Source organism: Oenanthe melanoleuca, chromosome 1 (genome assembly GCF_029582105.1).
Source record: "Oenanthe melanoleuca isolate GR-GAL-2019-014 chromosome 1, OMel1.0, whole genome shotgun sequence".
NCBI lineage: Eukaryota > Metazoa > Chordata > Aves > Passeriformes > Muscicapidae > Oenanthe > Oenanthe melanoleuca.
Genome location: NC_079333.1, coordinates 39,657,673 through 39,684,025, shown reverse-complemented (window position 1 = coordinate 39,684,025; position 26,353 = coordinate 39,657,673). Strand labels below are relative to the sequence as shown.

General features: G+C 38.7%; 2 protein-coding genes across 2 annotated transcripts; both read left to right on the top strand.

The window, feature by feature from the left end:
* The first annotated feature begins 728 nt into the window (after positions 1-728).
* Positions 729-7,074, top strand: LOC130252196 (stromelysin-1-like). Its single transcript, XM_056489538.1, has 10 exons — positions 729-836; positions 1,571-1,812; positions 1,902-2,050; positions 2,334-2,459; positions 2,987-3,148; positions 3,276-3,432; positions 4,210-4,343; positions 4,830-4,989; positions 5,852-5,952; positions 6,974-7,074. The coding sequence occupies exons 1-10, from the start codon at positions 729-731 to the stop codon at positions 7,072-7,074; spliced, it is 1,440 nt and encodes a 479-aa protein (XP_056345513.1).
* Positions 7,075-15,587: 8,513 nt separating this feature from the next.
* On the top strand, positions 15,588-22,293 carry LOC130251686 (interstitial collagenase-like). The gene is made up of 10 exons (XM_056488526.1): positions 15,588-15,701; positions 16,622-16,866; positions 17,140-17,288; positions 17,379-17,504; positions 18,261-18,422; positions 18,780-18,897; positions 19,489-19,622; positions 20,678-20,837; positions 21,726-21,826; positions 22,041-22,293. The coding sequence occupies exons 1-10, from the start codon at positions 15,597-15,599 to the stop codon at positions 22,139-22,141; spliced, it is 1,401 nt and encodes a 466-aa protein (XP_056344501.1). The 5' UTR covers positions 15,588-15,596; the 3' UTR covers positions 22,142-22,293.
* Positions 22,294-26,353: the final 4,060 nt, after the last annotated feature.

Here is a 26,353-nt window from a genome sequence, read left to right as displayed (position 1 = left end):
ACTCTCTGAGAGCAAAAAAACTGCTAAATAATAGTAGCATGAAACTATCTTGGCTCAATTTTTATATATGTTGGAGAAATTGCTTTCATTTATTTGTGTTACTATCACATTTTCCTGCAGAAAAAAATATTGTTTCATCCAAGTTCAAACTGTTTTTCAAAAGCTGATTAAGCAAAGCTTTGCTTCATCAAGCAAGAAGTTATAGCACTGAGTGGACTCTACCAAAGGGAAGGATTGTGGCACCATAATCCTCCATAAAAAGGTATAAACCCCCCTTAAAAAAAAAAAAAAAACTAGAAAACTAATTTTCTGTTTGTAGTCTACAGTCCTGTAACATTCTGTCTGTAACATTTATCCCTTTAGGAACAACCCTTCTGAAATATTGTCTTTGAATGGAAAGCATTAAAGAGATATGCTCTAAGTTTTGTAAGACTACATTTTAACAATTAGAAGATTAATAAGCTCATTAAAAAGAACTACAGGTCTATTATCTTCTCATTAATCATATTTCCATGTTGCAAAATCTGCACAAGGGTGGAACCGGATGAAAGACAGCACTGATCTGTTTTATGGTAAAACTCTTGTTTTGCATGTTCTGATGCTAACTAGACATTGTGTGAATCTATGAGTCAGGGATTGGAAAGCTTTATAAAGCAAAAGAATACTATATAAAGGTGAAGCAGGTGTGTGGCAGACTACAAAAAAGACTTCTATAGAGGCTAGTGGAAATGAGAATGGGAAACCTCCCATTTCTCCTATTATTGTGCACAGCACTTTCTTCTGCTTTTCCTGCAAACACAAGGCAGACAAAGGAAGAAGGCATGCAGCTTATCCAGGTAAGGAAGGTAGAGCTCTGGGGAGATGTTCAGCAGCTGTTGAGCAGCCACAGATGTAAATAGAGCAAGACAAAGAGCAAGTATAATTAATAACTGATTGAATATTTCTCAAAATGGATGTGTGATGACAAAGGGTACTTTAGCACCATCTTATTTTACTTTTTTGTTAGAGACCAATTAAATAAAATTATGAATTCACTCTGTGTTAATTCTACAAACAATTAAACTCCTTAGTCAATCTAGGGTTAGTTTTCAGTTCAAGGGGAAATGTGGTTATTTATGTGATACTATGAAACACAACTCTACATGAAGTAAGTATAGTATATTTTTCTGAAATATTACTGTCTAAAATGTGGGGAAACAGGATACAACTACTGAAATTTTATATTCAGTTATGTATTTCAAATTACTTCCTCTAAAGGATTCTAGGTAACCTTGGGGGCCAGGGCAAATGGAGGGCACATTATAAGAAAATAATATATTCTATAAATGCTAATTTTAGATGTATTTTGATAATTACAAAATATTTATAGTGATAATACAATGTAAAAAACTACCATTAAGAGAAAAATATTCATACAGGCTTTAACAAACTATTATCCATGCTGCCATAGAACATAAAGAAAAGTAGCAGGCACAAGACTGACTTATGTTAGTTTAATATCTTATAAGCTTCAAAGGCAAATATCATTGATTGATCTAAGTTTTGGGTTTGTTTTTTTTTTTTCCATTAGAAGTACCTGGAAAAATACTATGGCTTTAAGAAAGATGGGGAACCTTCTGTTTGGAAAAATAATAATGCAATGACCGAAAAACTAAAAGAAATGCAGGAATTCTTTGGGCTGGAGGTGACAGGGAAGCTGGATTCTGGCACTTTGGACTTGGTACAGAAACACCGCTGTGGATTCCCCGATGTAGCCGGGTTCTCCACCTTTGCAGGAGAGCCAAAATGGACAAAACAAGTCCTGACATACAGGTAATCACAATGGAATTCTTCATGTCAAGACAGTGTGAAGTGCAGGGTGAGTGGTAACAGCACGAGTGGTTCTCTCCTATATTTTAAAGGATAGTAAACTACACACCAGACCTGCGTCCTGCAGATGTCAATGCAGCAATCAAGAAAGCTTTAAGGGTTTGGAGCAGTGTGACCCCGCTGAGATTCATCAAGAAGGACAGAGGTGATGCAGACATAATGATCTCCTTTGCAGCCAGAGGTAAATCTCTCTGTAACCATTACAAGTATGGAGCAGCTGACCTGGAGTGATTTGTCCCATACATAGCACAGGTGGGGACCAGTGTCCAGTTGAACAAGCAGACAGAAAGGTTGAGCTCTTGCTCTAGGTGCTATGGTTACGACTCTGGGCAGACTTGGGGGGCATAAAGGCAGATGGAGAGACAGAGGAAGAAAATTTAGGGAGCTGCCTGTAGTTCACTGCTATGTGCTGCTCAGTGTGTGCATGGATGCCCAGCCAGCTGTGTTTGGGGTTTGCTGCCCAGGTCACAATGACTTCATCCCCTTTGACGGCCCCGGGGGCTCCCTCGCCCATGCCTACGCACCTGGAAAGGATTTTGGGGGAGATGCTCACTTTGATGAGGATGAAACGTGGACCAAAAGCACAGAGGGTAGGTAATTCAGTTCCCCAAGTCCTTCCTGAAGCAAGCTGCACATGGAATCAAGGGTGTGGTGTCTGTCTCCTCTCTTCCTTAAGAAGGGTTTAAATTGCTGTTGATTTGAAGGAGCGTATGGTTTCCACAGCTGTAAAAAACCTCTGAGCCTCTGGTTTAAGTAGTTAAGGCCCCAGCTCAGCTTCTGCCATGCACTGGGGGGATCTTTGTTTGTAAGGGAGCCCCACTTCTACTCGTTCCTTAAACCTCCTCCTGCATAGTTACCTCACTTGCACTGGCCCAGGGTTCTTCTTCTACACTGAATTCTGCAGAATCTACAGACTATTTACTTGTACTCTGCCATAATGAATCCACTATTTTTACTCCTGACCACAATTTCATCTCCAACTGAATTTCCCACAAGAAGTTCATCTGCTTGGGCAAGCAGTTCTGAAAGCTTCTGACCTACCTTATGCCGTTCATGTTATTCAGGAAAAATAAAAAGTCACAGCTCTCCTATTATGTGTTTTGTTTGATGTTTCCAGGCACAAACTTGTTCTATGTTGCTGCCCATGAGTTTGGCCATTCACTGGGACTTTCCCATTCCAAAGACCCCAATGCTCTGATGTATCCAGTCTACAGGAAATATGACCCTTCAGTTCTCCTTCTTCATCAGGATGATATTACTGGCATACAGTACCTCTATGGTAATTCAGAATTTTTCATCAACTACTGCTTGTAATTTCAAAGACTTCCTTTCAGTGACATTTTTGTGTTCTGGATATACCTCAATGACTTCACACTATAACTTCTTCCATAAACTGCTTCTTTTAGGATCATCTCCTAACACAAACAGCGATCAAAGGGAATCTACTGAGATAAAAGACCCAACTGAGTCAAAAGACCCTGCACTGCCCAACAGCTGCAGCTCCAATTTAACATTTGATGCTGTCACCACTTTCCGTGGAGAAATAATGTTCTTTAAAGACAAGTAAGTCTGCTTCTGAAATAAAATACCTGAGTGTCACTTTTTAAACTATGCCACACAGCACAGAAAAATAAGTTTAATTAGAATATCAGCCATTTTAGACAGGAAGACAGGGAATCAGGAGAAGAGATGGAAAACACAAACAAAGAAATAAAGAAATAAAGAGAGTTAAGTATAAGGAGAAAGATGGCCTTTGAAACAGAGAATGCTGTGGATAGGGTGGGGAAAATGGCTCCTCTGAAAATGTGCTGTTTTCACTTTAGGCTGTAAGCAAGTCCCAAATGTTCAGCATCTGGGAGAGTTCAGCTTTAGCAAAACACATCACCAGCTCTGGGACACTTCACAGCCTCTTTGCTGTCCTTTCTTTGACAGAGCTGAGGGCTTGCCAGCCCTGACAAAATACCTGCTTGAATAGCCCCTGCAGTGAGAATTTAGTATACTAATCAAAGGAAAGGAGAATTGGGCTTTTGTTATCAAGGTCTTACTGCATATCTGCCTTGTGAAACACGTCTCTCTAAGCTCCACTTCTGGATAAGGGGAAATTAATGTTCTGACAAAACAGTTCATCTGACCTATTTTAGATGTCTGCATCAAGAAGAGAGCAATCCCACCATGGAAATAAATCTTTACACTAAGTTTGCAGGGAATGTAGTGTGACTAACTTGAGTACATGGCTGGGTATAATCAGATAAACACTGCCCTGGTTGCCATGATGTGGTTTCACACATAGTGTGTGTGAGCAACCAATTTTATTTAAAGCCTATTCTACATTTACACAAGGCATGTTTGGCGCAAACACCCAGCAGTCAGAGCAGCTGAATTTGAGTTGGTGTCTTCATTCTGGCCACGGCTGCCACCTGGTGTTGATGCTGCATATGAAATTCCTGAAAAAGATGAAATGGTCATTATTAAAGGTAAAATGTTGTCTTTTTATTTTCCCAGTTGCCTTCCTAAGTAGCCTAAAGATTTTGCATTTGGCTTCAAAACCACTTAAGTTCTTTCTGTAGGATTCCACAATCTTGAGTTTAGTCCAATAAATTGGTGTGATTCAATCACAGAAATAATAAAATTATTATCCGAGTTAAAGAACATCTATCTTAATTTTCAATATCCACATTGAAAACTTTCCCTGCCAAAATAAATGTCATTACTTTTCTTCTGGGAAATTTTCTATTGAATTTAAGAGTGATACTAGCAATAGTATGAAGAAAGACTGAAATTTCAGTTTTTCAAAAAAAAAAAAATGGAGAACTATTGCATTTTTTTGGACTCTAGAACTATTTTCAATTATTTTCAAGTTCAGTTATTAATTTCAAGTAACCATCAGCTTTCATGAAAAAGATTGTGTCATTCCCAGAAGAAGATTCTCACAACATGTTGTTATCATCTTCTCTTAATAGGGAATGAATTCTGGGTTGTGAGAGGAGATACCATACTTCCTGGGTACCCCCAAAAAATCTACACCCTGGGCTTTTCAAAAGATATTACCAAAATTGATGCTGCTTTTCATAATGGAATTGAGAGGAAAACATACTACTTCATAGAGGACAAATTTTGGAGGTAATATTTCCTGTGCTACTTTTCTAAATAGCAGTAAACATAATCACATGATCAATATCCTGTCATGGTTTAGGATGCATTAGTCAGACAGTTTTGGTGATCTCTTTCAGTGTCACAACTGGCTGTGGAAAAATATCTGAAAGGATGTGGAACAGTGCTTTGTGTTTTCCCTTTAGGTCATTTAACAGTTGATTAGTTTGTTTGTTTGTTTTCATTTAGCTGTCTTGGTTAAAAAGTCATTGTACAGCTCCACAAGTCATCTCAGGAAACCAGGCAGAAGCTCACTATTCATATATCAAATATGTTTCTGTGGAGTAAGAAGGAGAATGTCACCCACTTTCAAGTTACTAGCAGATAGTTTCATGAAGTTGCTGATAAATACCATGTACTGCAAAGAACTGTTTGTTGTGCATGGTTATTATTTTTTTTCTTTTCAATCCCATTCCTACTGCTCAAGTTTGTCATAGATTTCTAACAGCTGAAGGAGGTGCTCCTGTAATGGAAGCAGTAAATAACCTGAATTATTTTAGATTAACAACAAAACTTCTCTTTCCTTCTACCATAATGCCCAAATGATTGGATCTATAGAGATATAAATATAAATAAAAAACGTTTTTATGGTGATGGCTCCTTTATCAGGTATTCTTAGGTGGAGTAAATAGAAGCAATTAATCCCCTGCAGCTAATAAAGCAATAATTAATTTATGGCTAATTGTGTCTCTTTCTACACTACCAAATGATGCTGAAAATCTTCAATGAACTTGGTTATCTGTTGGTAAGCAGAAGATAATGAGCTGAGAGGAATAAATCATTAGTTATTTGCAGGTTTCACTGACTCTTGTTTGTTTATAATTTTTCACAGTTATGATAAAAGAAGTCAGTCAATGGATAGGAAGTCATTAATGATACGAGATGCATTTCCAGGAATTAATGGGAAGATTGATGCTGTCTTTCAACATGAAAGTAAGTAATTGTTCTTGCAAAAATCTATATGAAATGCTCAATGTGATCAGGCTGAGAGTGCTTGGGCAGAGACAGGTAGTTCTACATGCTGCTCAGAACCCACAGGATGACAAACAAGACCCTGAAGCAGTCACATAACACACCCATGCTTCACTTAACTGCCTTGAAAAATGGTGATGGTACACCTTTGGTGACAGCTGCACATGTGGAAAGGCCAGCTCTAAGGAAGAGATATGTCTGTATTCATGCACATCACACCATGAAGATCAACACTCAACACAGTGACAGCTCAACAACATGAGGTGTACCTACCACAATTTGGTCCTCTGACACAAAACAGCACCAGCTCCTCCTGCAGGAGTGTGAATGTCACTTAGACATGGAAATGCTGGCTAAACTCAAGGGTACATTCACACTGCCACATGTCACAGCTTCCCAGCTGCCTCCTTGCTCCCCATCTGCTCCTCATCCAAACCCATGCACGCTAATTGTTTCATAGCAAATCTTACTTCTTCCTCCCAAATTAGTCTCACACATGGTGCTGAGGGACCTCCCTCCCAAGAGGGCAGTGTGAATGTGATCAGCCCTGGCTGGAGCTCTCCTTCCCTGCATGGTACCTGGCAGCACCCATCAAGTGCTGCTCACACCTTGCTGTGCTCTGTGCCATACTCTGACCTGTGCAATACCTGCCCTCAGGTGGCTAGAAATGCACCCTGCTGGGGGGGTTCAGCACAGCTGGTGGGAAAGCAGATATTTGAAACTGAAGAAACACACAGGATACATCTTTTGTAGAGTGACCTTGTGGGATTCATCAAGTACATGATGCAGCACGTGCATGGCTGGTTTGCTGTGGAGTCTCCATGTTTTGCAGATGTTACACTGGAATTAGATGCTGTTGGCTGTGTAATTGCATCCAAAGGTCACTTTGAGCTCTTTGAGGATGCTGTTAAAGTGTACTGATCTTTATATCTGCAATATCATCATTCACCTGGGGTTTTTTTTTTGTTTGTTTGTTTTCTAGACTTCCTTTATTTCTTCAGTGGAAGAAAGCAATTTGAGTTTGACATTGATAAGAAGAGAGTTACACGCTTTCTAAAGACAAACTTCTGGTTTCCATGTTAAGAAGATGAAATCTGGAATGGTGTTGGAAAAAATGTACTGTTACTGTGCTAAAAAAGTTGGGGTTTTTTATAAATATATAGACAGACACCACTGACTTGCCTCTGCTCCTGTCAGTTTTCCCTGGGGAGTCACTGCTGGCTGTGGGACACCTGTCATGTGTCAATGAGAAGGTCCCCATCACCTCACCTCAGGGGTAGGGGGGGACAGGGATCAATATCCCTGGTAGGAGCATTTGCACATTTCATACCATTTATTCATGTTCAAAGGGGACTATGAGAACGTTCAAAATTTGTTGTAAGTTGATTACTGGAAAGAACTAAGGCAAGGAAATGAAAGGATGATGGTAGATTGGGGAGGAAAGCGAAAATAGAGGGATGAGTGCATAAGAGGGGTTGGTTGTGTGCAAACAGGCTGCAGTCAGCTGCTTCTTTGGCTATGCCCTGCACATTTGGTCTTCTCAGTAAATCATGTCTTTTTCTGTGCAAGTTTGGGTGAGCTGAACAGCAGCAGCTGGAGCATGGCTGCAAGCCCTGGATGTGGATGCTCCTGGGGATGCAGGAGGTGCAAGGCCAGCTGCTCTGCTGGGAGGGCTTCCACACTGTTGGTATTTCCATGTCTTTCCTTCACCATGAGGCAGAAGTTCTCATCAAAGAGAGGTGAGAAATGGGGTGGGGACACTAGTCCTTTTCATATTTGTCCAAGTGCTCCATGGTTTCTGTCTGTGATGGTCACTGTGGCCAGTCTCATGGCTCTCTGGACCCATTGGAAAAAGCTGGGACCTGAATTGAAGAACCAGGGGGCAGACATGAACCAGCTGCCAGTTCAATACTGCTGACATAATCTAGCTGATGCTGAAGCCAGACACCACTTGGGACCCACAATTATTCACATGGACTGCTAGCAAGATCTAAAGTCTTAGAGAAGATATCCTTTCTTTCATTCATAGAAAAAAATCTCTCCCAGCACTAATATCTCCCTCTCATTAAACAACATCCCCCCAAAAATGAAAATGCTGAGAAAAAATAGTTGTTCTATTTGATTCTTCTTCTGCACGAATCACAGGATTACCAAATGGCTGAGGTTGGTTGGGCCTCTGGAGGTTATAATGTTCAACCCCCTCTGCTCAAGCCTGTCTAGAGTGGGCAAGTATTGGTGGCTTTTGGGGATACTGCTTTTGCACAAAGGACAGGCTCCACCACCTCACTGGCCAACCTGTGACAATGCTCTGTCACTCTAACAGTAAAAAAATGTGATGTTTAGAGGGAAGCTCTTGTGTTTCAGTTTGTGTCCTTTGTCTCCAGTCCTGTTGGGACAAGGCTATTGTATTCTGTTTATGCATAAAATTGTACTGGAAGAGTGTAATGAGATATTTCAACATCCTTTATCTAACCTTTTTTCTGATGCATTTTTAAAACCCCTGGTAGCAGAGATACTCAAATGGGCCACTATCATCACTGAGGAATCTTTATCTGAATTCTACCAGGGACAAAAGTATATAATTACATTGCCAGCCTTGCAGATAAGATAAAAACTGCTGCCTGATATAGAGGTGGCAAACAAGGCTTTGCTGTCCAAGCAGAACTGATTCCATGAAACAAAATGATTCACTTTTATCACAGCATCTCTAGAAAAGGAAATGAGTAGCTTCAGTCAGTGTCTGACATTGCCAAGAAGAGAAGCAGGTTCAAGCCTTGAAACTTGAAAGTTTCTATTGAATTTAGCAGGAAATATTTCTGTGCTGTCTATTTCTTTCTTATTAGCCTCCTTGTGCTGTTCCTGCTTTCTCATTCTGTGTTTCCTTCATGTTTCTGGTACGGCTTTTTGGTTGGTCTCATAGCTGCAAGTCTTAATCAGTCCATGGTCTCAGTATTTTAAATGGGAAAATCTCTTCCAGCTCTGTTCTATCCAACTTTCTTTTGGAAACGTTGTCTTTCAGATGGGATTATAGCTCTCAGAACAAAGTTGACTGGTCCTAGACCTTTCATGATTGTTTTGTAGTTTTCTGACTGTCACATATTTATCCAACCTTTTGATGATTTCTGATTAGTTTGAGTTCTTTATTTGCCTATTTCTGTGCACACAGATAGTCATACAAATTGTGAATATTAAGTCTTAGATCTGTGGCAGAAGTAGAACTCAGCTGACTTTTGTATTGTCTTTATAGAGTTCAGCTAGTTTAGTGCCAGATGTTGGTATCATTTTTTCTTCACAATTCTTATTTTAAAAATCTCCAGCATCACTAACAAGACAGCCTTACCATTTGAGTGAAAACAGGCTTTTGAACTGTATGTGGTTGACCTGTATTCAATATCCTATTCTCTTCTAAAATACAGTTTGAGACCCAGACTCTGAGTTAAATGCATTCATTGTCTGTGGTACATTTAGTCCAAGCATTCCAGTTACAGTTTTCTGTCTTCTAAACACATCAGATTTTCCATGTTCTAGCCAATTTCTACCCTCTTTGCATAGAAACTTGAGTGAAGACAAAAGTTTCTCTCACAAGGAACAGGCTTATTATGTGACTCTAGAATTCAGATCACAAGAATTTCTCTGGTTTTTTCTGTATTTTATATATGATGCCCTTATTTATTGTGGTTTTCACCACCTTGTCTTGGAGGACATTTTGCCTACATCTGAATGTATATATTTGCCTTTTGCTTTTCAAGGACTCCATAGCACAACCATCAGACACAATCCAGCAGGTCCAACATGGAAGTCCCAACTCTATCTATCTTGGCTTGCAAATTCTTTTTCTTTCTATTTATTGGTTTTCTCAGTTTCACACACTCATCCTGCCTAGAAGGAACAAATGACCTGTGATGTTGTTCTTGGCAGGATCACAAATATATGATCAAACAAGGTAGGTCTGTGGTGTTGACCTGAACTGAAAGACTGTGTAGTGATTTAAACACTCAGACTAAGAGCAGAGAGTTTACCACCTCAGTAAACCAGACAAAAGTAACTGATAAGTCCTGGCAGAACAGAATAAGATTAAAATGAGTCCATTTAAATATTATCTGCAGGAACTTGTTCCTAGTGACTTGTTTGGTTTGGTTAATGGAAATGCTGTGGGGGAATAAAGCCCTTTCTTGGCAGCAGAAACAGCAGATTTGTAGATTCAGAAAGGTTTAAGACAACTCAGAGCTGCAAAGATGCATGTCTGAGGTGCCATTGATATTGCTGAGAAAATACTTAAAAACTGCCAAGGAACAGACTTTTTATCCAGATTTTTCCCTGGCAGCCTCTGAATTTCCCTCTGGCTGCCAGGAAGAAAACTGCCCTTGCAGGTTCACAAGCAGTAGCTATCTCAGGGGATGTTTTGGCATTTGTGCCATGTATCCAGCTGGGGGACTGTGAACCTATAGGAATTCCAGTATGTCCCAAATGGTGCAGAACCCCAGGAAATACACAGATTTAATTTGTAGATCAATGTGGACATTGATTTCTTTTTGCTGCCTCTTTCAGGACAAGTCTTACATCTACACAATTTATGTGATAACAAGTTTAGAGGCAAAGGGCTTTGAGTTGGTAATGTTGGTTCTGCAGGGCATCTCAAGGCCTATCTGCCATCAGGGAATCAAGACTTGGATACAACAGACCAGGTTCCCATTCCAGGTAGCAGCCCAGCTGCAAAGAATAAGAATGTAATTTGATTTTCTTTGTAAAAGGAAACAGGTGCTTGGCATGGAAAGTGGCACTCCTTCTCTTCTCTTTTTTACTGAAATCATTGATGATGCCATGTCTGAGACTGTGCCAGTCACTGAGGTGTAACACAGGTGCTGCCCCAGCGTGGGACTGATCACACTGAGTTGCTTTTCTACAATAGGATAATTAGAACTGATTCAGCACCTGTCATCCTGAGCCCTATCACAGTGGCCTTTGGACTTCTGAGTGGTTTGAACTATAGAATTGTGCTCCTAACACTGCCCAGAGCTGCACCCTGGTTTGTAAACTGAGTGACTGATCATTCTCTTGGAGCAGCACCAACAGCAGTTCTATAAAGAAACTGTTTAACTCTGGGTGACATGAAGCCATGGGCTTGCAAACTTCAAGACAGCTGATTGGGAAGCTTGCCTTTGGCTGTTTCATCTCAGTATTAAAATGTACTTGGTTCATTAAGAGAAAATTCCTCATGAGCCCTCTAACTTCAAGCAAATATCTGGCAATCAGTAGAACATTGCTGCACAGTGACATGACTTACATCCTTGACACATTAGACTTCACATGAAAAGTGACATCCTCCAAGGAAAATAACTTGTTTCAGGATAATATTCTAGGTTTGCAGAAAGATTTTTATTTTGTTGTTTCAAAATAGATTGGAAAGACATTAGAACATAAGGATATACGAAAGAGCACAGAATGGAAAGAAAAGCACTTCCTGTGAGGATTATTTTGTAGTGCCACCTGCTATTGAGAAAGCAGTTGAAACATCGTGACAAACTGTAATAGTAAACAATTCTTAGAATTATGTTAGAATTGTAACATTAAAATTACATAACTACCATTCAGTGTTCCCTTTTCCACAGCAATTTTGCAGTGAGAGACTTGATTTAGGGAAACCCCACAATGATTCACACTCTGAATTATTTTTTTGCCATTATTCAGTCAGGGGTGTGGGTGGAAGGCATTAGAACATGTTACCAGAGATAGTTAAGGAAAAATGGAAATAGCTTCAAGAGTCAAATCCAAGCCCTAGGTAAGTGAGGTACAAAGTAAATCAAAATCACTGAGACAGAAAATTGTTCAAGGCTGAGAAATTCTTCTGGGGAAATACATCTCCTCTTAACACCTCTGCCTAAATATCCTTTTCAGTTAATGCTGAAAAGGGAAAGAATGCTGGGTAGACCTCTGGCAGTCCTCACATTCCTGTGCAGACCTAGAGAGTGAGGAGAGTCAGTAGAGTACCTAGAAAAGGGACATTTTGAGGTCTCTTTTGAGGTTCCTGCACAAGGAGCAAGGGCGCAGTTCTTTATAAAAGAAGAGTAAAAATAAAGCAGAATCATTGCTAATACAGGGAGACACAAATCTGTACTGCTTGGGTGTACACTGAAAAAACCCTTGAAAGCACTGATTTAACCTCTGTGCCACCTCCTCTTCCTCAGCAGATGGGTACCACACCTAGCAGGGTGATTCAGGGTGAGTGAGGCACTGATGCTTTTGATCCAGACAAGAGCTGCCTCTGAAGAGCTGCTGGGGATAAGTAAGTGCAAAGTTTCCCTCTCTCCTTTGATTACATGGAGATTTTCCATGTAAGCATATCTGGAAGAGCTCTGCTGTGAAGACAGGCTGAGAAAGCTGGGAAAAGAAGGCTTCAGGAACACATCATTGTGGGCTTCCAGTATTTAGGAGGGACTTGAAAGAGGTTTAGGAACTTTTTATAGAGGCAGGTAGTGATAGGACAGGGGCCAATGGTTTCAAATTAAAATACAAGAGATTTAGATTAAATCTTGGGAAGAAGTTCTTTACTTTTTATGTGTAGTGGGGCACTACAACAGTTGCCACAGAAGTTGTGGATGTCCCATCCCTGGAAGCACTCAAGACCAGGCTGGATGGGGCTTTGACTAACCTGATCTGGTGGAAGGTGCCCCTACCTATGGTAAAGGGGTTGGAATAAGATGACTATTAAGGTTTCTTCCAATCCTAACCATTCAATGATTCTAAATTTCTGCTATTTTAAACAAACTCCACACAAGGACAGTGTGTTTGGAGTTGTCCAGATCTGGTACCCTGTGGACCTGAGGCTGCTGCAGGTCCCTGACCCCAGGTCCAGCAGTGAGGCTGTGCTTGTATCCCAACAGGTGCATACACTTGTACAGGTGTACCCAATGGACTTGTGGCACCCTGGCATCTTTCCAGTCCCAGCACCACTGACACAGGGGCCTCCAGGCCTGGCCCCTCTGCAGAGGCTCCCACTGAGGTCCCCCAGACAGGATAGAGCCACTCACACAGGAAAATAACTGGAAATGGGGTCTAGTGAGAGGGCAGGGCAGTGCCAGTCAAAGGCAGGTGCAGCACCATGGTCCCACCAGATAAATGAGAACTGTGCAGACAGCAGTTGGCACTCAGTAACAGCTCCCATGAGACTTCCTCCTCTGAGGAGGTCTCAGTTTTATTTTGGTGTATTCATGCCTCCTTCTGCTGGGATTTGAGCCTTTGTCTGAAGGCAAGTTCTTGAGAAGGAGAAGGTGGTGTTGTGCTAGCTGCCACACCATGGGAAAGCAGATGACAAACCCATCCTTCCCCCAGTGTGGGCTCAAGGGAGCTGTGCCCACGGGCACGCAGTAGGAAGTCAATGCAGATGGTGAAATCAGACATGACTTTGTAGCCCATCACCATGGAAATTCCCAAGGCAGTGGGATGCCACTGCTTCAGTTTCCTCTTCCTGATGCTGCTTAAAGTTTTTCATTCCTCAAATGCACAGAGCTCCCACAGCTAGTGCTGGAGTCCAGGATTTTCTAGTCCTTCCACTGGCTGCCTTGAAAAGTAATTTATTTAAAGTGACATAGAAAAAAGCCAAGAGTCCTCTCTGACCCTCTGCCCAACTCAGTATCCTCTCTACCACGTTAAAATATGGCCATAGACCCTGCACAGAAACCTGCAAGGCAGAAGAAACTCTCTGAAAGCCACAGCACAGGATTTCCTTATGTCCATGTCTCAGCTACCAGATGCATCTGATTAATGTGCTTCTCCTCCTTGTGTGTGTGTGTTTAAACATATCTATGATGCCTTCCGAAAATAAAAGAGGCACAATATAGAAGAAATAAAAAGTTAACTACTTTTTATGGAAAAAAATAAGAAGTGAAGATATTGAATCATTAATTATCTTAACCATCCTAAAGAAAAATAATGAGAATAAGGAGAGTCATAAGACTAGTGTAGAGACAGAGTTAGAGGAATTAAGGAGCATTTCATAAATCCCAAAATCCTTTGAGTTGTAGCCAAGTCTTTGGAGAAGTATCCAACACACAAAATTATTTTTGTACATATCTGAACAAGATGGATTAAGAATTATCAGTAATTAAGTCTCCTTGGACTATGAACCATTAAGTTGAATTTCTTTAAACTACAATAGCTGTACCCTTTGAGGAATTCTTTTCCTAGACATTTCATATCTCAGCTTCTGATTTGAAGTGCCTTTACTAACTTCAGTCAATCACTCCAGACAAGCTATGTGACTCACATTGGAAGGTATAAGGTTATTTACTTTTCTCAGGAGTGGTGTAAGCTCAGCTGAATCTAGATGTAATTAGGGAGTGATACACTACAATGAGTGTAGTATCTCAAATAGATTCTTTTTCATTATATTTAGGAAAGTAAATGAAGAATTTCCCAGCATAATTAAAATAATTATGTTTATTTGTATTTCTCCCTCTAACACTAAAATTTATGTTTCTCTTTTAAGATTTATAAGGAGGGTCTTTTCCTCCAATAAGGACAGAAACATCAAAACCATCCTGAAAGATGTCTAGCCTGTACCTGACAGCCTGCAGTGTTAGCAAACACACATCCCTTCAGGCCAATTACTCTGATGTTTGCAGTTAGAAATGCTTTCCTCAGTTTAGGAGTCTACATTGTCCAGGATATTTAAATTTTCCTTATCACTATTAGGGACCTGGCCAATACAGTCAATGTGGTATGGAGAGCAATTCTTCTCATCTAGAAGAAGTGTCATGTGGCCAGCTGACAACTCTCTAGAATTCATTGTCCAAAATAGGATCTCTGAGACATAAATAACTTAGAGATATCTACACAACAAAAATCAGAGCAGATTCCACCTCACTATTCATTTGCCTGTACTTCAGACACCCACCCAGGGCTGGCTGCTATGGCACAGGAGTTATGGAGACCAGATCCTTCCAGGGCAAATGGAGATCAGGTGTGATTCCCTAAAGAATTTCAAATAACACTACTAATGTTCAGGCAGCTGGATCCCAAACCTCATGTCTAAACTTAACTGCTGGCAAGAGTATAAATGTTTGCTACCACACAAATGGGAACCCAGATTAATGCATTCTAGTAGCATGACCAAAATTGCTAATATCAGTAAAAAAAATTTAATCATTTTAGCACTCACTTCTGCTAACATCATAAGATTGTTTTAGATAGAGCTGTTAGATAACTGTTAGATGACAGTCCTCCTGGAGTTATGCTGCTGGTTATTCCTAAGTAAGACTGATTCTTTGTACTGTCATTTGTATCTTGCTATTACATATTGCTACATAAAAAATATTGAATATGAAATACATACGAAAATACAATATGAAAAACATTTCCTTATTTGTTAAACATTCTATAAAATTGCCCAAACCAGAAGACTTGGGCAAAACAAGGATAATAATATTAGTTAAACACCTTATGTCACTACCTGATGATGAAACTGCTATGCATCATTTTTGCTAATCAGAGGATATTATACAGCATGAGTCAGGCTGTCACTGATTTACTATCAGCTATATAAACACAGCTGAGAAGTGTGCTCAGTAGCTCAGGAGTGAAACTGAGGCAGACAACCTCAGGTGAGGATGAAGACCTTTGCAATTCTCCTGTCGCTGTATGTGGCTGTCTCCTCCACGTTTCCTGTGGCTCCAGAAGCAGAAGATGAAAGAAAAACCTTACAGTTTGTAGAGGTAAGTACTTTTTTCAGTTCATACCTAAGGGAAACACAAGGTGCTCTGAGACAGCTATAATCACAATTCACAGAATTTGGATGGAAACTAAAGATGTGCCATTTTGCAGAAGTTTTAAGAAAAAGTTTTTCTTATCAACCTAGAAAAATGTGTCAAAATTATGTGGAGTCTATTTACCCAGAAATCATCTGAATATTGTAAACTTCTCTTTTGGTGGTGTCAGTAAAGAAATATCAAAACTACTGAGGCACGAGTTCTAGCAGCAACAGTCCAACTCAGCAGCAATTTGTGTTTCAGAATGTGCTTTTAAACTTGTGATATGACTGGTCTTAATGATATAAGGAAGGAAACTTGCTTGAAGCAAGCATGTTTTTCCATGCTTTGGCTGAAGAGATCTCTTGTAGAATATTTTGAAAAAAGGGAACTCGCATAGACACAACATAATTTGTTGTAGAAAAAATTCTTGAAATTCAGTAGGAAGGCCTGAGCTTCTAGTATCATATTCTGTAGCTAAAAATAAAAGATGTGATTCACCAAGTCTGACTCTCTAGCAGTTGTCACCTGCTTTGGTGGGAGTCCTGGCTGTGTGGAGTCTCACTGCCAGCCTCAATTTCCTTGGACAAGACCAGTTCTAAGTTCCCTTGTAAGCTTTGTTGTTAGAGTAACTGAGCACAGTAAATAATGTGTAACCAATTATTAATAGTAGATATTAGACTTTCAAGACATTTATTGATATATTTCATCAGTGACAGCAAACAACAAGTTCAGAAAACTATAGGAAAGCTGTGCTGAAGAAAAGAGGTAGGTTTTGGTCAGTATGGGAATAGTTTAAGATTACTTAGAAAATTTTAAGTGTGATAAAAGACAGTACTGATAAGTCACAATGCTCTTTTCTTTTTTTCTTTTTAACTCTGATTCAGAGTTATCTACAGAGTTTCTATGACCTTCAAAAGGATCAGCGTCCCCATTTAAGAAGCAGTGGTGAAAATCCCCTTACTGCAAAGCTCAAGGAAATGCAGTCCTTCTTTGGACTAGAAGTGACTGGAAAACCTGATCTTGACACTTTGGAGGTGATGAAAGAACCCAGATGTGGTGTACCTGATGTACAGAAATATGTGTTCACACCAGGGAATCCCAAATGGAAAAGAAATAATCTGACATACAGGTAATCTTTCTGAATTTGGTTCAAAAGTGAATAAATAAGCTGAGTTTGGGGTAGGGGGTCTGAAGGAATCATGTTATGCCATATGTGGACATATTTTGGAAAATGAGAGATGCTTTAGAAGGCAGTATCTAAAACAAAGCCTTTATTAATTTTCACTCATGAAGTATGAGTCTAAGATTTTTTATTTTTTCACAAGCAATTTTATTTCAGCTAAAATGCTGAAAATTCAACTATTTTCTAAACAATATGTTATGTGTTGGGTTTTCTTTGAAGGATTTTGAATTACACCCCAAAGATGAGACGAGCTGATGTCGATGAAGCAATCAGAAGAGCTCTCAATGTCTGGAGCAGTGTGACACCATTGACATTCCAAAAGGTTGAGGACAAAGAGGCAGATATAATGATCTCCTTTGCTTATAGAGGTAACAACAATAACATGGGATATTAAATACCCATCTGAAGTTACTGAGGTAATTTAGGATTTTAACTAATCTTTTACCTCTTCATTCTAGACCACCGTGACAATTCTCCTTTTGATGGTCCCAATGGACAGCTGGCTCATGCATTCCAGCCTGGTGAAGGCATTGGTGGAGATGTGCATATGGATGAGGAGGAAGCTTGGACAAAAGATGGGAGGGGTAAGCTTTTGTACCTGAATCTACATAGTCTTAATCTCATACAGTCTTACCCCATGTGATGCATACTATTTCATGAACCAGGCAGGAAAGTGAGCAAAAGGGACAGAGCTTTTAATTTATGATTGCTTGCCCTTTCTTTGTTGTTTTTTACTGCCACTTTTAGGCATGAACTTGCAGAAAATGGATTTTTTAGATCATAATGGCATTTATAATGTCATAAATATTTATGTCATAAGGGTGTATAATGATTTTAAGGTCAGCACTTTAAAATGCTTTTTTGTTCAGAGGAAAGCTAAAATTTGGATACAGGGAAATCTGTTGGTAGACTTCTGAAGGATAATTCTTGCTTTTCTTAACATCACACTTCAAAGTTTAGTGCTAACTAGGGTGTTGCAAGTATCACCAAAACTGTAATCTCATTGCTTGTTTTGAAGTTCTTTTTTCTGTTGGATTATTGCCAACAATTCCTCATCATGGACATGACCATTGATGTGAGCAGTTTATTTGATAGCAGGGGAAACAACTTGTGTTTAAGACAGAAGGACACTAGAGAAATGACCATGAGAACACAATTAAGGCCAGACATCCCCTACATAGTAATAGAGCCCTTCTGTAACAAGGTTTTTGTGTCATTATGATGGCAGAATTACTTACAGTCTCTCTTGTACCTCTAGTGTATATCAGTTTCCCATTTAGTCAATCATGCTGAGTATGAGGACAGATTTTATGCTGTTTCATATGGATTTCATCCTACAGGCTACAATTTGTTCATTGTTCTTGCCCATGAGCTTGGCCATTCACTGGGTCTGTCTCATTCAAACGATCCTGGAGCACTGATGTATCCAACTTACTCCTACACTGACCCCAATGAATTCCTTCTTCCTCAGGATGACATTGATGGAATTCAGGCCATCTACGGTAAGAAACAATACATTTATTTAATATTTCTGCTTGAAAGGCTGGTAAATTGCAAAACAAAGGTATTTAATATTCCACCAAAATGAGAAGTTTATCAGTTTCTGAAAAATGAATAACAAAAGAGAGGAAATTCTTGGAAGCCAACTTCAGCTGAAGTCCAGTTCCACAAAAATCTCATTTTGAAAAGATGAACACAACTGGTTTTATCAACATTAGAATTCTGCATTTAATGACAGACTCTTACTTTAAAATTGCACCTTTTTTCATTCTGTATATAATGTGTTTTCTGGGTCCTCAGAGACCTTCTGAACACTCTTTATATTTCTCCACACTAAATGATAAATATTCATCCTACAGGAAGATCCAATACTGCTGTGAAGCCAACAGGACCCGTAACTCCAGAAGCTTGTGACCCAAATTTGACATTTGATTCTATCACTACCCTACGTGGAGAAATATTCTTCTTCAAGGGCAGGTAACAACAATAAGCATATACATTATTTCTTTAAAATATTCACTAGTTTTAAAAAGTCCATGAGGGAAAATTGTCCTTTTGGAGTGCAATACAAAGAGAAGCACTAAAAGATCATTCTCTGATCATTAGTCCAAAGAGCCCTATTTGACAAGAGAAGGGAAGGTGACAGGAGCTTGCAGATTGTTTTCCAACTATTCCATCACTGTGCCCACTGCTGTGACCTTATCTCTGAAATTGATTCAAATAAACAGCAAAGCAAGAGCACTCCTGTGTGTGTTAGCAATGTGTCCAGGGTCCCACACTCATCCTCAGCACAGGAGCAGGGACAGAAGTGCAAGCACTGACAGGGAGAGGGATGTCTGAGCCTTATTGCACTACAGAGAAATAGAAGGTCTTATATTAAATTTGCTTAATTTTTAGCACACAATTGAGGTGCTCAAATTACAAACATATTTGCTCTAGATTTCTTTTAAACTCAGTGGATGGGAATATTCAGATCTCCCCTCTGTTGTACTTCAGGAACTATAATGATTGCTTTGAATTTTTGATAGGAGTGGCATTATTTTATGACTTAAATTTTGTTTAAAACAGGTACATGCTGCGCAAGCATCCTGAAAGGACAGAGACAGAGCTCAATTTTATCTCACTGTTCTGGCCAAGGTTACCATCAGGAATTCAAGCTGCTTATGAAAACATTGAGACAGATGAAATTGCAGTTTTTAAAGGTAATTGAATGAGAAGGTCTACACTTTTTCTGACCTGTTACTTCCTCCTCCTTACAAATTATGCAGTTACAGAAGTTAAAATGTTTTTAAGGAAGTAAAACAGATAATACAATTCTGAAAATATGCATCAAAGGATCATATTGCTGTAATCTCCAGGGGCATAATCTAGAAAAATTTCCCCTCTGTTATAGTTAATGCCCTGAAAAAGCAGCTGCCCTTCTCCAGGTCTAGCTCTCCTCAGGTAACAGCACTTTGTGCAGAAGGATTTTTACTGAATTCAATTGACAAATACAGGCATTCTTATGCTGCAGTTACTGTTATGTTTATTACTGTCTGTTATGTTTTGAAAAAAAGAAGTAAAAATATGCTGGTTGAAAATTGTACTGAGAGAGGAAATTTGTTCACTGAACTAACAATCAGTCCTTCTTTTGCAAGGTCTCAAATACCCTTTAAATATCTCTAATAAATACATTAATATGAATAATAAATTCTTCTTCATAATAATAATAATCTAAATAAATTCACATGCTATAGTACATGACCTATAACCATATATATAAATATATTCATTGTATCTAAAATTGCCAAAGCATTTTGATTAGACATATGCTTTCCTTAATAGTTTAATTTGAAGCACACTGCCTAGCTTTCAAAATAATATATGGCTGTATAATCAAATAGCATATTACAGGAATTTAATTTTAATTTCATTTTTAAATATCCCAATCCAAGGCCAATGGTTTAACTCGGAAAACTCCAGCCCACCCCAGGTTGTTATCCAGAAAAATACCTTATATTCATTTTTTTTAATTCTAGGAAAAGTTCTATCCAACACACCTCATCACCTCATGATTCTAATGTTCTATTTGTAAAAAACAAAAGTCATTTCTCCTGTCTTCAGGATTTAGCCCCAGTGTAATTATTAGAAACATTTTCTAAAGTGGTAAACTGAAAGGAATAAGACTGACATCTAGACACATTGTCTTCCTGTCATCTAAAATACAAGTAAATGCTTTTTCTAAACAACAAAACCAAAACTTTCTCATATTTTTCAGAGGATAAATATTGGGTCATCAGGGGATATGACCTTCTACCTGGCTATCCCAGACGAATCTATCACCTTGGCTTCCCTAAGACTGTTAAAAGAGTTAATGCAGCTTACAATGATGAAAGCACAGGAAAAACGTACTTCTTTGTAGCTGACAGATACTGGAGGTAAGATTTAATGTTCATTTACCAGAAAACATGTTTTCATTTCACTGGGGACTGATGTATTACAATATAGTTTGAGTGGATTGATGTTTAAACCAGGCATATTCCAGACATTCAAATGTGTTTCTTTAGAATTCAAAAAAAATTAGGCATTTGCTAGAAAACGTCATTTATTTCATTCAGGATTTTTTTTTCCAAAACATTAGATTCCTGTATCAGGATTATAAGTACTTCCACCTGAATGAAAAGCTACCCAATATAAAAGAGATAATTTCTAGTAGATTACTAATTTTTGCTCCCCAACAGCGCCACCTTTTTGTGCTAGGTGTCCACTTTTAATTCACTTTTCAAACAAAATGAGTCATCAATGCAAAGTGTTGACATTTAATTCCTCTATGAAGTAATTATAAATATGTTCCAATTTTAAAGTTGCTGGTATTTCTAATTGAAGCTCAACAAATTTCAGAGGGCAATTTTTTAAGAAGTCTCTCACTGACAGTAATTCAATTATGGTTCAGGTCTGTGCTACTGTCTTCTCTGAAGTTTTATGTTTTGTTTTTATGTTGAACTGGATATTCAGTGCCTTGAAATAGAAATTCATTTTACATGCAAGTGATGGCCAAGGCTCTGCTAGTCCAGAAATACATGAATAAATGTCTGAGCTGTGTTTCCAGGGTCCCTAGGAACATTGTGACAAACTTTACCATAGGCAGATGTTTGAAATCTCAGAGAAATCTCCAAGAGAAATGTAATAAGAAGAATAAAAAAACTACTTAAGTTAAACTCTATGAGACTTCTTAGTAACAGTAGAGCTGCATGTAAGAATTTGCTTTTTACTTTCAAAATATTGTCTGCTTCCTCAGAAATTATAATGACATTTCTTCCCCTAAGATATGATGAAAAGAAAAAATCCATGGATTATGGGTATCCCAGGAAAATAGTCTCTGACTTTGGAAACATTGGCAGAGTTGATGCTGCTTTCCAGAAAGATGGTGAGTGAAAATTACCTTTAACCTGTGTTTATGTGAATATTTGTGCTTCTACAGATAGAATAATTTTTTTTCCAAAAGTCTGTTATTAACCTTAATGAAAAGGAAATTAAAAATATCAGGTATACATGGACTGTTTATAATGGGATTATTTTTTTTTCCAAAACACTGAAAAAAGTCGTCTATGAAATATAATTGGATTAAATTCTCCTTCTAGGTTACGTGTATTTCTTCCATGGAACAACTCAGTTCCAGTTTGATCCTCGTGCTAAACGGATTGTTCGACGAATGAAGAGCACCAGCTGGTTTAATTGTTAATTGCAATGTTTTTCCTTGTGCACACTGTGTGGTCTTATCTGATGCATTTTTTTAGCACTTCGTGATTCTCAGGTCTGAACAGGTTTCTGTTCAAATTCTATGCCAGTATAGTCTTAATAATTATTTATTTTAAGCCAAATAAATTTATATAATTTATCACAACTTCTCCTGTTACAGTTAAGTTTCCTAATAAATTATGTTTCTCATATAATTTTGTTCTTGATGTCTTTTTTGCCCTGATGCTCAAGAGCCAAGTCTATCTTTTTGAACACTAAAAAATGCATTCTGGCAGGAAATGTCAGTTTTTTTCCCAAAGACAGAGAAGGGAGGACACACTTATGTCTGAACCTCCCACTCCTCACAAACCCTGGTGAAAATCTGATGGTTAATTAGCTGGGGCTCATTATCATCAGTGTACAGATCTACTTTCTGTTCCTCTTCTGCTCTTAGACTACCCTCCAGGGTGTATGTCTTTACAACTGTGGGCAGAGGGCAGGAGGGCAGGGGAGAAGGAATATTGTCATGGTTTTGGGTTTAGGAACTGGTTTCAAGACAAGAAATGCAGAAATGTAGATTAGAAAGGACCCCTGAGATAAGAAACAAGTCACTCTCTCTCAAAGGCAACCACACCATACAATAAACAAATAAACTTCTTTAGTCAAGGCTCTTTGTAATATCTTACTACTCCAGTAGTTACTAAATCCCACTTAATTCTAGTGGGTTAGAGAATCAAGAAGTTTGCTTAAAAGATGAAAATTCTTGCTCAAAAATACTTTTGATACAAAGATTCATGAAAAGGATGGCTTAATTTCCAGCTTAACCACATTTTCTGCAAAAGCCCTCAATTAAAATGGTGTTTGAAGGGTTATTCACTTTCTCTTCAGACTTTGCAGCTCAGCTGATAGCATTAGAAGCCATATGAATAGAACAAAATGTATTATATTTTATATCTGCATAATTCAACAAGCTTCAGAGGCAGGTTTAAGATTAGAGTAATAAAAGTATATTTTGAGAAAATAATGAGCAGTCTCATAAAAAAAATATCTATTTAATTTTTTTATTACTTACCTGTCTGTATTCAAAAGCTATTAAGTTTTATCCTTTCTAAATAAAGAGCAGATCTGGTAGTTCTTACTTTTATTAAATTCGGTATAGATCAGTCTCAATACTATTCAAAGATAAGAAATTGTATAATTGAAAATTAATTTGATAATATACTTTATAGAACTTAAGAAAATATTACAAAATATTAAAAATAAATTGCAGCTAATCAAAGGCTTTAATTAAGAAGTTAATTTATGTGAATTGTGTTCTCATAAGGTGTTATAAGTACCAGTTCTTTAATATCAAACCTCAGTAGAAATGCTGTTGGGTCATATTTTCTTGTGTTAGCCAGTGCTACTGAATGACAATTAAACCAAGAGTCATTTAAAAGTGTATACACCTGAATTGATTTTTTTGTGTTCTGATTTTTTAGCAGCAATGGTCTATAAATATTACATAAAATTTACAAGCAAATAGAATATTTCTTACTAGAACAATTTATATTACAAAATAGAAATTGGAGACATATGTTCCCTGCACATATGAAGTAAAAGCACAGGATCTCAAGGTGATGTCAAAAGAGCTTCTCAGATTTAGAGCAGAATACTAGTCCCTCTCTGGAAGGAAATAGGGGTGAGTACTCATGGGGCAGTGAAAATGTTAAATGGGAGATGAGGGATGAGAAGGTGGGTATGTTTTAGAGGAAAGAGAGATAAAGGGCAATTTACAGACCATGGAAGTTGAAGAAGTTAAAAATAGGATGAAGTTTCTAATGCAATATTTTTAGTTTGTGCCTTTTCACATCCTGTCCAGTTTTTTAGTTGCCAGACACAATTTTGAAATTCACTTTGTGCATTTCCCACGAGCAGGAAGAGGAGAGCTCAAAATGAAGTGATTCCTTAGTGAGAAATCTGCCCCGTGCTTGTGAGAGAGAACATTTGCTCTGGCTGTGGGAGCACAGCGATTGCTCCATCCCAGCCACACCATGAGGAGGGGGGCACACCTGTCTTCCTTCAGGCACAAAGCAGGCTTTCAGTAATTAGGAATTGGGGTGTTCTGTCCATAAAATCACCTGTCATTTTATTTTCCCCTTTTAATAAGTTTATTTGCTAATTACTGACTGTACCATGTTAAAGTACTGTGCCCCTCCCCAGGGTCTTGCTACAGGTGTGGTGTGCAATTGTAGCTAATATTGTCAGACAGATTTACCCAGCTAGGAATTCATTTCCCTAAATATGTTTAGTGCATTTTCAATTCTGTAAGGTCTCCTAGCAACCCATGCAGGGATGAAGCAGGACTCCTGGCAGCCCATCACTTCCCAAAAACCCACAGACACTACTCTGTCTCTAGAGATCTGTGCTGGCATGGCTGAGTCCTGCACTCACACACTGCAGTCTGCTAAAAGTCCATCAAGAGGCAAAGATGTGGAGCATTTGCCTTTGCCCCATGTTTTCCACACAAGGTGAATAACAATTCAATTTTATTGGCTCTGTGGAAAGATTGAGCCTGAAGAATAGTGGCACAACTCTTCTGCCTGAGTAGTCCTCAAGGGTCATTAAGGTGCCTAAAGGTTTCCAGCTGGCTTCCAACTACCAGTCTAGAAGCTACAGGTCCCCTCTAGTTCTGGATCACAGTCACAAGTGTGGCTTTCTTTTTAGACATCCATCCTATGTTTTTAAATTGATATATTTGTTTGTCTCAAAGGTTTCTAAGCTAGTAGGAATGACCATGGTTCTACAGTCTGATTATATTCATGCATATGTCTCAAAAGACAAATATCATTCAGGGCTTTTGCACCAAACATATTTTCCCATGGCACTAGAATATATTTTTGGAAAATGTGTTTCTGCTGATTTAATTTTATAATTAAAATAATTTTATAGAAAATCAAAAGCTATGAACTAGAAGTGGTTTTCCTGCTTCTCGCTGAGGCTGGATATCAGATCCCCACAGCTGTCTGCCATGTAGCAGTGAAGGATAGAGACAATAAGAGTAACTAGGTTAAGATGTACTGCATTTACCTTTATGTATTTATTTATTAGGCTTTTTTTAGAGAAAACAGAGAAATTCATATCTCTGGAGAGTGATTCAACCAACTATCTTAAAATAGGGCCATCTGACCTCTACAAGGTCTTCATTCAATCTAGAGAAGTTGAAACCTGTTATTTAGACTACATTTTTAGTTTCAGTTAACATTAGTGTTTCCTCAGAAGACGTTTGAGTGACAAATGATGGAGATCCACATCACAGAAACACCACCAGGGTTTTGCAACGTGGCCATCTACACAACACAGCAGCCAGTTCCCACAGCCGGAGAGAGACACCGGAAAATGTTCACAAGTGATGTTTCACAAACATGTCTATAGCTGGCCTTTGGGTCTGGGAAAAGAAGAAGCTGTATAAGGAGCTTCTGGTTACGGTTTCGTGATACTTATCTTTGACATTTATTAGAGTTGATGGATGTTGAACTACCTCATGACTTCTCCTCTTGGAAGACAGCAGCCATGTGACCCCTGTTTTAACCCAGAAAGTTCACTGCCCATCCTCATCACAGCAGTAAGTACTGGTGATGTTACATGGAGGAACTAGAAATAGTGCTGCAACATGATCTTAACACTGTGCCAGCAGGGGCTCAACATTCCTAATTGTTAGTAACATGGGTGTCTGTTAGGTAGCTGTCTAAATGTGCATTATATCAACAAAAATCTAATCAATATGGTCACATACAGGATTGCATGGGACCCATACAATGCAATGATAATCATCAAGAGAAGGGTCTGATTTTTTTTTGAGTAGCTGAGAAATGCCTTTAACGAAAAGTTTAACAACGCGGCCATCGGGATGAAAAAATTCATCATTAATGCCTCCAGATGGAGAAAAGTTGGCTGGAGGAGACAGCAAAAAAGCCAAAAAATGGAAGCATGGATTTCCTGAAAAAAGCCACGGTCCAACATGAAGGCATTTCTTTAAACAGTTTTGTAATAGCTGAGTATGTGCTGTGAGAGCTCCTCTGATGTGCTGAACACCTTCATCTCTGTTTGCTGCCAGTGGAAGAGGAAGACACTTGGCTGGAACAGGGTGAAATCCTGTAATTTGTCACAGCCTGTGTGACTCTTGAAACTTCCCTTATTCTGAATTACTTAAGACAGGAAATAATCATATGCCCTG